At 45.7% G+C, this 11,526-nt stretch overlaps 1 protein-coding gene across 4 annotated transcripts in view; it reads left to right on the forward strand.

Moving 5' to 3' along the window:
* Positions 1-10,932, forward strand: part of DLG5 (discs large MAGUK scaffold protein 5) — a 113,902-nt gene extending 102,970 nt beyond the window's left edge. For all 4 annotated transcript variants that reach the window (XM_006915486.2, XM_015592267.1, XM_025049341.1 and 1 more), the window contains 5 exons: positions 4,912-5,055; positions 5,305-5,432; positions 6,659-6,768; positions 7,562-7,671; positions 9,140-10,932. In XM_006915486.2, coding sequence (XP_006915548.1) covers positions 4,912-5,055; positions 5,305-5,432; positions 6,659-6,768; positions 7,562-7,671; positions 9,140-9,243 — 596 coding nt within the window. In that variant the 3' untranslated portion in view covers positions 9,244-10,932. The remainder of the gene's footprint in view (positions 1-4,911; positions 5,056-5,304; positions 5,433-6,658; positions 6,769-7,561; positions 7,672-9,139) is intronic.
* Positions 10,933-11,526: the final 594 nt, after the last annotated feature.

Below are 11,526 nucleotides of genomic sequence, written 5' to 3' on the forward strand. Positions count from 1 at the left end.
CCTTTACCCGCCCCCGTCCCCTTATATTTGACCCCCTTTACTGCAGGGAAGAGGGGGAGGTAGACGCGGTATAACCAGTGTTTTGAACTCTGTATCTGTTAGATTACTTGACTCCATTATATCTGGATCTCTGTTCTGTTCATTTGGTTTCTACTTCTTTGTCTTCCCATTTTTGGCTGCCTTTCCACGTGTTTCTATGTACTAAGCAAAGCTCCTAAGTCTCTCAGTCTTATTAGTGTGGATTTGTGAAGTAGGTGACCAGTGGCACAGTCCTGAGAAGGGTTCAGCTGCAGGCCAAATTTAGCCCAAGCCTCTGGCCACCTATTAAGTTTCAGCAAGCAATCCACAGATGCTGTGCTTATAGTTGCCTGAAAAGGCCACACTAGAAACTGAGGCCAGCTGCCACCAGTGTGAGTCTAGGTGCTGCTCAGCAAGGAGCACCTGACATGCTGAGGATATACCTGGATGTGGCTTGGGTGGGGCTGCGAGTTGGAGTAGGCGAAGTTTCAGGAGATCCTCTGGGCAGAGCGACCTTTGTTATCCAGTTTGATGATGTCAGGGCTATGACAGTGCTGTGTCTTGCGCAACAGGGCACAACAGGGAACAATGGATACTGCTAGCACTTCTGTACAGAGCTAGTCTTGCCTCGCCCTCACTATGACAGTGTCTTCCTGTGAGTCCCTAGTACCCTCTGTGTGCAGCCGAATTGGTATTGGTGCTCAGAGCGAGCAGGTCCGTCACTGTGAAAATCTGCTCACAGACACGGCCCCTTTAAGAGGCTTCTGCTGCTGCCGCAGCCTCCATCTCACTCAGCCGCTGGAAACCGGGCAGCCCCCCATCTTCACCCCCTCCTACCTTCTGCCACTGCAGGGTGCTTTCTTGGATTTCTTCCTAGTTGTATGGCTTGTTCAACTAGATCTCAGATGATTTTTTCTTGCTACTTGCTCCTTGTTTCTGTCACAACTTTGATTTGTTTGCCAGAGGGATGAACAGAGCCTCTATCATGTACCTTTTTTTTTTCCTCCTATAACTTTTTTAATATACTGTTGAATTCCGTTTGCTAGCATCTTGTTGAGGATTTTTGCATCAATATTAATCTGGGATATTGGTCAGTAGTTTTCTTGTGTTTTTGCCTGGTTTTGATATGAGAGTAATCAGAGTAAACTCAAAGAATGAATTTGAAAGTTTTCTCTCCTTTTCATTCTTTGGAAAAGTTTGAGGTGGAATGGTGTTAATTCTTTAAATGTTTGTTAGAATTCTCTGGAGAAGCTATCTGGTCCTGGGCTTTTCTACATTGGGAAGTTTTTTAATTACTATTCGAATCTCCTTGTTACAGATTTGTTTAGAGTTTGTATTTCTTCATGATTCAGTCTCAATATGTTGTACATTTCTAGGAATTTATCATTTCTTCTAGGTTATCCAAATTGCTGACATATAATTGCTCATAGTAGTTTCTTAAAATCCTTTTTATTCTGTGAAGTCTGCTGTAATGTCTCCTCTTTCATTTCTAATTTTAATTATTTAAGTCTTCTCTCCTTTTTCTTTTATTAGTCTACCTAAGAGTTTGTCAAATTTCATTTGTCTGTTCAAAAAGTTAACTCTTGCTTTCATTGATTTTTTTTTCTAATTGTTTTACTATTCTCTGTTTCATTTATCTCTGCTGTTTATTTCCTTCCTCCTGCTAATTTTGGGTTAATGTATTCTTTTCCTGGTTCCTTAAATTATGTAAAGTTAGGTCACTGATTTGAGATCTTTCTTCTTTTTCAATGTCTGCATTTACCACTATAAACTTCCCTCTTAGTACTGCTTTTGCTGTATCGCATAAGTTTTGGTGTGTTGTGTTTTCATTTTTGTTGTCTGCAGATATTTTCTAAATTCCCTTGTGATTTTTTCTTTTACCCATTGTTTGCTAAAGAGTTGTTTAATTGCACATATTTGTGAATTTCCCTGTTTTCCTTCTGCTATTGATTTTGTTTCATTCCATGGTTGTCAGAGAAGATACTTTGTATGATTTCAGTCTTCTTAAAATTGTTAAGACTTGTTTTGTGGTCTAAAATGTGGTGTATCTTGGAGAATGTTTTATGTGCACTTGAGAAGAATGTTTATTCTGTTTGTGGGTGTTCTGTATATGTCTGTTAGGTCCATTTGGTCTACAATGTTGTTCAAGAGCTCTGTTTCCTTAATTATCTGTCTGGTTCTAGTCATAACTGAGAGTTAGTCTACGTGTGTTCTTAGATCTATAGTGAATCTTTTGTAGACAGCATATAGTTGGGTCTTGTTTTTTTAAATCTGTTTAGCCAATTTGTGTCTTTTAATTGGGGCATTTAATCCATTTACATTTAAACTAATTGCTGATATGGAAGGACTTACTATTGCCATTTTGTTTTCTGGAAGTAGCTTTTTTTTATCCATCTTTCCATCTTTTGCTGCTTTCTTTTGTTTCATTAATTTTTCGTAGTGATATATTTTAGTTTCTTTCTCATTTCCCTTTATGTACATTTTATAACTATTTTCTTTGTGATTATTACATAAAACATCCTAAAGTTACAATTCATTTTAAACTGATAATTTCAATCATAAAAACTCTGCTTGACATCTCCGCCCCCCTGACACTTTGTTATTGATGACACCAATTACCTCTTTTTATATTGTGTATTCATTAGCAGATTTATCTTTACTTTTATGCTTTTGGTTTTTAATATCTATACCAGATTTAAAAGTGATTTATGCATCTACATCACATTACTTCCAGATTCTCTATTTATCTGTATATTTATCATTACCAGGGAGTTTTATATCTTCTGATTCTGGTTGGATTCAGTGATTGGTAAGATGCTCTCTAGCTCCATGATTCTGTAATTATGAGGACTTCTGATGAAGCAGATTATTCGAGGAGAAATAATTTGTGTGCAGTGCATTATAGAATGCTGACAGTTGTTACCTGATCCTAGTTCAAATAAATTGAGTGAATAGTGACTTAATGTTCATAAAAAGGGAAATGCATAAATAGATGCAGTGTATCCGTGTGTGGGATGTTCAAAAGGAATAAAAGAGATCAATCTGAATCAACATGGATGCATTCCAGAAATAGCACTTAGTGGAAAAGGGAGTTGTGGAATATTTACAGTATTGTGTCATTTTTTTCTCGAACATACACACAAATACACAACATATTTTCTAGTCTTTTTGAGCATATAAATATCAACATGTAAGAAAAACGAACGTTGAAAGAATATAATTCCAGCTCATAATAGTGGTTATTTCTGAGGAAGTGGTAGGGACCAGGACTGGAGAAGAGGTATCAGAGAAGATGTTTGATTTTATGTGTAGCATTCTGATTTTTAAAAGTGGCATGTGTTCATACCCCTTGGAGGAAGTTCTTTGCCTCGGGCCTTCTCAGAGCCTTTGGTCAGAAATGCACGGTTGTTCCTGGATAGGGAGTGTGGCTACAAGGCCCTCTGCCTCTTTGTTAGCAACAGATCAGGTCACCAGGTTGAGAAATATTGTAGAGAAAACCATCTAGATGTATATGCTGAGTCATTGGTCCTAAAAAATACATGCACAGGTGTAGTGAGGAAGGAGAGAGACTGTGCTCACTTTCCCCTCAATTCTGCACACGAGCTCGGTCTTTACGGAGCTGAGACTGCATCCAGCTCTGTGCCATGTTTACCTAAAGTCTCACTTTCTGGCTCCACTTTCCTCATCTTCTAATTATACCTTGCTGTACTGCTGTGTCCAGGTCTACCAGGCCAAGCCTCTCATTGATCCTTCTTCACAAGCCCGCCTTAGTCTTCCCCTCACCTCAGCCCTGCCCCTGTCCATCACCATCACCCACTGTCCTGCATGCTTTCTGCCTGGGACACATCTCCCATCTCGCCTCCTTCCTGGGCCTTTTTGGTGGTCTCTTCTTCCTCTGATCCCATGTAGTGTTTATTTAACCCTTGCCCTCCCTTGGGATGGCTTGTTCTGTTGCCTGGAGTTGTCAGGTAGCTCTTGTATGTATGCTTGTCTTGCTTATCATGTGGTCCTATCTTGTGACAGATTAGAGTGTGAGCTTTGTAACGGCAAGAGCTGTGTTTTATACTCTTCTTTAAGCGTTTCCGAGATGCCAGTACAGTGACTGATACAAGGGAGGTGCCAAGAAGATATTTGTACTGGCGTTTAGGCCGTCTCTTCCTGCAAGGACTTTATTATTATTTTGGTCAAAGGGCAGATTTACTACATGTATCAACTACGGTATTGGTTTGACTGCTGTAACTGAGACCAAATGACAACGGTTAAATCATGATGGGAAGTTTATTTCTCTGCCATGTACAAGTCTGAGCTGGTGGGTGGTCCCAGGGAGGCAGCTCTGTTCTGGGGGTTATTCAGGGACCCGGTTCCTTTCTGTCTTGTGCTCTGCCATTTCCTGAGGGTTGTCCTTATCTGCAAGAGCGGAACTGGCTCACAGCACCTGGTCCTGTCCATTTTAGCCCATGGGAAGGCAGGCGAGAAAGTGAGAGCTTCATCCGTGCTCACTATACTGGGCAGGTCTGGGTTGCATGACCACCTATCTGCCAAACCTCAGAGGTCTCCTCTCTAGACAGCAGAAAATGGATTGGAGGTGGGGGCAGTGGGCATAAGACACATAAAAAGAATTTGAGCAAAAGGAAGTGCTGAAATGACTTGGGTGTTCACGGAGTGGGGGACACTTGTGTTGGACTCCAAGAGTGACCATGCCTTGGTGTGCCCAAGACCTGGAACTCTCTAGAACTGGGCAAGTCCCAAGCAGACTGGGATGAGCTGGTTACTCTGCTAGGCTCTGGATTTGTGGAGTGAAGAGGATGGGCCTGCCTGGAGAACAGTGTGTCCCCAGCCACTCTCCCTCCCTCCACTCTGCTTCCTGTGACACTGCCTATCTCTACCCCTCAGATTCGGTGAGCCTTGCCTATCAGCGGGTCCAGAAAGTAGACTGCACCTCCCTGAGGCCTGTCCTGATTCTGGGGCCTTTACTGGATGTGGTGAAGGAAATGCTGGTGAACGAGGCACCTGGCAAGTTCTGCAGGTGCCCCCTTGGTAAGGAGTCTTTTCCATGCTTGTCCCTGTCTGTGTCCATGTCCTCTGTCTCCCGAAGCTGGATCCCGTGGTGTTTCAGAGCCCTCCTAACTTGTGTCAGATCAGCATCTGGCTTCCAGTTTTTTCTCCAGAAGAGAGGGCAGCTGGACTGGGTTCCTAACAGCCTTCCTGAACAGTGTTCTTCCCCAGAACGTGTCGTGATGGCTCACAATGCCAGAGTGTCCTAATTCCTGGGTCTGTGCTTTGCAGAGGTGATGAAGGCTTCCCAGCAGGCCATCGAGCGAGGTGTCAAAGACTGCCTGTTTGTCGACTATAAGCGGAGGAGTGGCCATTTTGATGTGACCACAGTGGCTTCTATAAAGGAGATCACAGAAAAGGTAACTGTTGCTTTAGAAGGGGAGTTAGGTGCCTGTTTGAGCCTTGGCCTTGGAGTCTCTGTGCCTTTGGGCCTCTGCTCTGCACGTCTCACAGGCTTGCCCCCGTTGCTTCTGTGTGCTTCCACTTTATAAAGAAGAAACTAGTCCCAGGCAGATGTGTAGGAATCACCTCGCATGTGGGTCACCCCTCCCCCTGTGAGGGCATCTGACGAGAGCTTTAAACTCTAGGAAGGGCCTCTCACAGGGAATTCTACAACAGGATCCCAAAAAAAGCTGAACTTGTGTGCAGAGCTTTATGTGTGCCTTGTTCTGGGGACAGGTGCACAGCTTCCATCAGGGCCCTGCCCCTAAGAGGGCTAAGAGCCATTGCTCTGCAACTTAGGCTCTTGAACATGCTGGTGTCCATTCGCCAGGTGATATGAGGGAAAGTGAGGACATCTGCAAGGTCTGTTGGAAAGACAGCCCTCGAGGGTGTAGGCGTTCCTTGGGCTCCGTCCTCGGGCTGACTCAGGTCACCTCTTTGGGCTTTGGTTTCCTCCTGTTAAATGAGGAGTTGGCTTCTCACAGCTGTCATATGTAGATGGCCGAGTTGAAGTGAACGGGCTTCAGTCAGGGGTGCCCCAGGAGGTTAGAAAGCCTGCCAGGGATTGGGCCCAGAGCTCACCAGAGCTTTTGGCAATCGGGGAGAGCCATAGGCACAGTGCCCATGGCCTTTCTTTGTCTCACACTCTGCCTGAAAGCTCAGGGGACCCTGGTACACATTTCAGTCACAGCTACACAATGACAGACACACTCCCCTCCCTCACCTCACTAAGTCTCGAGTTTTCATTTGCTCAGTCTGACAGAAGTAAGGTTTCTGAGGGCAGGCTGGGGTAGTGCTTTAAGAAGTTCCCCATATCTGGGCCAGGGGAGGAAAGGATGTTTGTAGTTGGCCAGCCAGAACCCACTCGGCCCTGGCTCCCAGCCTTGACCGCATCAGAGCTGACATCCTGTGGGGAGAGATTTCCAGGGTAAGAATTCCCCACAATTTATCACGTGTGATCTTCATGAAAGATGGTCTTGCTTTCTCGTTCATGGGTAGAGCTTTATGTGTTTGTTTATAGAGGAAGATAAGAGTAGTGTAAGGTGACGGTGGGACCCGTCGGTGACAGAGAAGGGTGGGAGGTGTCCCAGAAGGGCCAGACCCCCACGCCCGCCCCTGGCACTCATTCTTCATCCCCCCTCAGAATCGGCACTGTCTCCTGGACATCGCTCCCCACGCCATCGAGCGGCTGCACCATATGCACGTCTACCCTATCGTCATCTTCATCCACTACAAGAGCGCTAAACACATCAAGTAGGTGATCGGCTCCTCGGGGCTCAGCGGGGGGCCTTGCTGTGGCTGCTGGCTCAAACAGCCAAGGTGGCGGGGGTGTGGCAGAAGAGTGAGACCAATCTGGAAACAACATGTATAGGAATGACACTTCCGCTTCAAACCCCTCTCTCATGTTCAGAGTCAGACAGGGTTAACCCAGCACAGCCCCTCCCACTCCACCTCCCCTTCCTTTTGCCTGGGTTCAGCTTTGTCTGCAGAGCTCTCCTCCCATTCCCCCCATCCTCTCTTTCCCTGTTATTCCATTTTGTTTTTTATTATCCCCCCCCCCTCCCTGCCACTTCTTCTTTCCTTCTTTCCTTCCTTTCTTCCTTCCTCCCTTCCTCCCTTCCTCCCTTTGTTCAGCTTCTCAGTTTGATGCTCACAAGGACATAGGAACTAGGCGGTCGGGGCCAGGTCCAGCTCTGCCAGGAGTAGGCTTGTGACTTGGATGAGCCTTTGCCTTCACTGAGCGTGTTTCTGTCATGGTTGGGCTAACAGCTCGTTAAGGTCCCTCTCCATTTTGCCTTTCTGTGCTTCCAAGCTTCTGGTACTTGCACTTGGGAGCTGCTGAGGTATCTGCTCTCTAGTGCATGCTCTGTGGCACCCACCCTGCCCCCTCTGCCCAGAGCTCCCTGTGGGGACTGCCAGCTATTGCTGTGCTTTATGAGGGGAACATATCGGGCTCCTTTGGCAATGGAGGTCCCTGTTAGTCTGGACAAAGGAAGGAAAGAGGGGAGGCGAGAAGCTCAGCCTGATTCCTTGGATATTTCAACAGAGAGCAGAGAGACCCCATCTACCTGAAGGACAAGGTGACTCAGAGGCATTCCAAAGAGCAGTTTGAGACGGCTCAGAAGATTGAACAGGAGTACAGTAGGTACTTCACAGGTAGGTGTGTGTCTGGCCTAGAGAGGAGCAGTAGGTGACGGGGATGGAAACACGTGTCCCAATGATGTTATACTTAGAAGTGGTAGTAGTCCATGCTTCTTGGGTGCCTGGTGGATTCCGTTGTAAGCACCTTCATTACAGATGTTCTGATTGCAGGCACAGGGCAATCAGAAATTTTATAAGTTGAAAGGTAAGATTCACCAAGTTAGCTTCAGGTCATGGTCTGGCTTTGTCCACCCACATTTTTACATAAGCAGTGGCAGATCTGTCTCGCAGCACAAGTGCTGAGTAGCATAGCTTCAGTTTTCCCAGGTGGACAGCACAGTGGTGGTGGCTGGGACTGATCTGTCCTTAGCACCCTCCAGGGCAGGTCAATTTTGCCATGAGATTTGGTGAAGAAAAGCTTTGTCCTTACCATCTCTGGTCTTTGAACCAAAGCAAACCAAAAGGAGCATGGCTCCAATTACTGGCTATCGTTTGACTCTGTAGCTTTCAACCTCTTCCATAAAATTGGTCATTTGTAGGGGATGTCAATAACCTTGTGGTCACAGAGAGGCCAGGACAGTGATTTTAAGTAACTTATAGAGGGTATGGTGATCTAATTTAGTGCTTCTCATGCAACAATTGGTCTCAAAACCAACCTTCCTGCTTCTGTCTGTGTGTTTGTGTTTTAATTTCCAGGCCATCGCAGACCAATATTTTAGTCAAATACATTGTTAGTGGAAAAGTGAAAATTTAAAACTCCTTACAAAATACAAACCCAGACTTTGTATTAGATTCAACAGACATATAATTACTTGGACACATTTCCATAGCAGTTTCTCAATGCTTCCCGTCAATTTCTGTACATACCTTTAGGCAAGCAGCTGGGGCATGCTTTTTCTATTGGCACTGTCCCGGTTGAAACACTGAGTGCCCTGGTCCAGAATCTGCGGGGCCCATGGTATTGAAAGCCGGCAGAGCAGGGCTAGGCCGTAGCTGGAAGTGTGTTGTTGTCTTTGCTAGGAATCCCCTTTGGACCATGGGGTTTCTGGCTTCTAAACCCATCCTGTTTCCTGTGGAGTCCTGCTGCTCATTGGATCATCACAACACACCTCCAATGGCTTTCCAATGTGCTGGACTCCCTGTTGCAAGACTAGGCAAACTTGCATGTGATGCAAGTGGTTAAGTCCTGGTCACCCTGTTACAGGGGCTGGAGAAGCCTGGCAAAATTTGACACCAACCTTCATTAGAACCCACATTTTCAGCCACCTACTGAATAGTTGACCAGAGAGATAAAAAGCCCAGTGCTTTGTGTTCAACTCTTAATTTTTTTTCTTTTCCAATTTCTTGCTGATGGAACAGAGTGGGGTGGGAATAGAGCAGTAGCTCAAAACAGGCAGAGAAAGAGTAAAGGATGTATTTATTCGCCTCAAACCTGGGGTCTTACTCCGAGCTCGATGATGTGTGTTTGGGGGTTCTTTTGCAGGAGTCGTCCAGGGTGGAGCCCTGCAGAGCATTTGCACTCAGATCTTGGCAATGGTCAATCAAGAACAAAGTAAAGTCCTGTGGATTCCAGCCTGCCCACCGTAGAAGAAGGCTGTGCTGTGAAATGACTGCAACTCATCTGCCAGTGTCAATACCTGGCTCAGCTCTTTAGTGACTAAAAAAAGAAGTCTGACTTTTCTGTATGTAAACATGAAGGGGAAGGATCCATGAACAAGGACTCCAGAAGCACCTCATTTGAGACAGAGGGCCGCAGACGAATGGGATCTAGGCCCAGCCCAGCGGACTATCTTCCTCTCACACGTGTGCTTTAAGACAAAACAAAAAAACACAGAAGACTTCGATAAAGAGGTTCAACACCAACCTTTCTTTAGCCAGCTGATCAGAGATGCTGCAAAGAGAACCTTTCAGATCACAAGTTTACAAGTGTTTTCTAAGTATTTGGTTGTTTATGTTTACTTGAACGGCCCCATATTGTCGGTGCCCAGCCCCTGCCCCTCTGTCGAGCCCTCTGTGTTGCTTTGGTGTTGGTTTCGTTCCCTTTTTCAGCAAAACAACTCTGGAACCTCATTGGGGCTGCTTTGCTTTCGAAGGTTCTTGTTGGTGGGACCAGAGCTCTGACAAACTTTCTGCTCCTCGACGGCACCTCTCCTGGAAGGACATTGCGACTGCAGATGCTTAGACGTCTGTGGTGGCAGAACCAGTGCCTTTGTGGGATGGACTCGCCAGCAGCAGTGTTTTCCCGCCTGCACCAGGGAAGGCGACTTTGGCAGTCTTACAAACTTGTCTCTCAGACTTTCCCTTCTGCCTTCTACATCCTCTCATTTCTTCTCCATCTGCGTTTATCATTTCAGCACTGTCTGGTCTGTTGGAGCCTCATGGGTTCACGATGACACAACTAGTTCCAGACAAGGTGTTAAGCTAGGGCTGATGCATGCTATCGGGTCCTCTTTAGGTTCTGTAAATAGTGACAGCGCAGTGTTTTCAGGGTAGTTCTTAAACTCTGTGGAGTGGGACAGACACATCGGCTGTTTGGGATATGAAAACATTCGTGTTTCAGATGTTGAATTGAGAGTCTTTGGGGAAGCATAATGGTTAGTGTTGTCACTGTCAAAAATCTAAAAAAGAGTGGGATCTTTTAGTCTTGGCTATAGCACTCACGGCATGAACAGTACTCCATGAGGATGTCTTTGGGAGTTATTTTTATTTTTTATTTTTATTTTTTGCACTTCTGACGCTGGATATCTCTGGCTGAAGATTTGATGTGGTTCCTCCTTAAACTGTGCGTCCTGTTAATAATAGGTACTGTACCGGGCTCTGTGTAAGTGTCACTGAGGTAGGACCTATATTTTAATACTGTTCCTAACATTTCATTTTACTAGCAAGAAATCTTTGAATTCATTTTATTCTTTGTAATTCTAGACACTAGATTGTAGTTTAGCCATACTGACATTTTTTAAAAAGGGATATATTTTCTTGCACAGTTGTTCAAAAAGAGACATGTTTCAGTCCTCAATGCTGCCCTTTATTTTACAGGTACAAGTTTTCTAGCTCAGACAACTAAGACAAACTGTAGGCTGTCTCAAGGTCTTACTCGCATGCCCTCTGGGCTGTTTCTCTGAGTTGCAGACAGAGTGGGACTGTGATGGTACAGTGTGCACAGGTACTGTTCTGACAGACTGGGATTTTCTGTACTAAAACCTTACTTTGTATCAAAAGTTAAACAGACTTTAGTACAATAAATAAAGGTCAATTTCTGTAATTCGTTGTGATGAAGATATGTGTTTCACTTGTTTTTCTGTCTTTTCCTGCTCCCTCAGCTTTCCTTTATTCCTAAATTTGAGAGGGCTTTCCTCCCCTGCAGCATGTAGCCGGAACTGGCCGACGTGTGAAGTTCTTTCCAGCTCTGGTGATGATCAAGAGCCCCTGTTACCTGCTGCATCAACCTCCCTCTGACTCCCTTCTTCCCTCCCATGAGACCGTCCATCATCCTTTCATCCGTCTGTCTATCCAGCATAGCGTGGGTGATTGTAGCCGGGTGACTGATTTTTCTGCCTTCAGGTACTCACATTCAGGTCTGCAGGTTTGGGCTGGGCCTTGAAAAGCAAAGGAGATTTGCAGGACATCAGGATCCCCTAATGTTCTCAGTCAGGGCCCTGTCATCAAGGAGGCAAGGCCCAGACCAGGCCTCAGGTGAGGGCCCAGCCTGGCGTGGGAGCTGTGATGCAGTACCACCGGGCATGGCAGGGTTCTCTGGAACACCCTGCTTGGGCCTGAGAGCCCGTGTTCCAAAGTGGTGGAAAAAGCTGAGAAAAGTGGCCAGGAAGCCAGGCTTGGCCTCATTAAACTTTCTGAGGCCCAGGTCACAGA

The sequence above is a fragment of the Pteropus alecto genome, unplaced genomic scaffold, assembly GCF_000325575.1.
Source record: "Pteropus alecto unplaced genomic scaffold, ASM32557v1 scaffold155, whole genome shotgun sequence".
In the NCBI taxonomy this organism is placed as follows: Eukaryota; Metazoa; Chordata; class Mammalia; order Chiroptera; family Pteropodidae; genus Pteropus; species Pteropus alecto.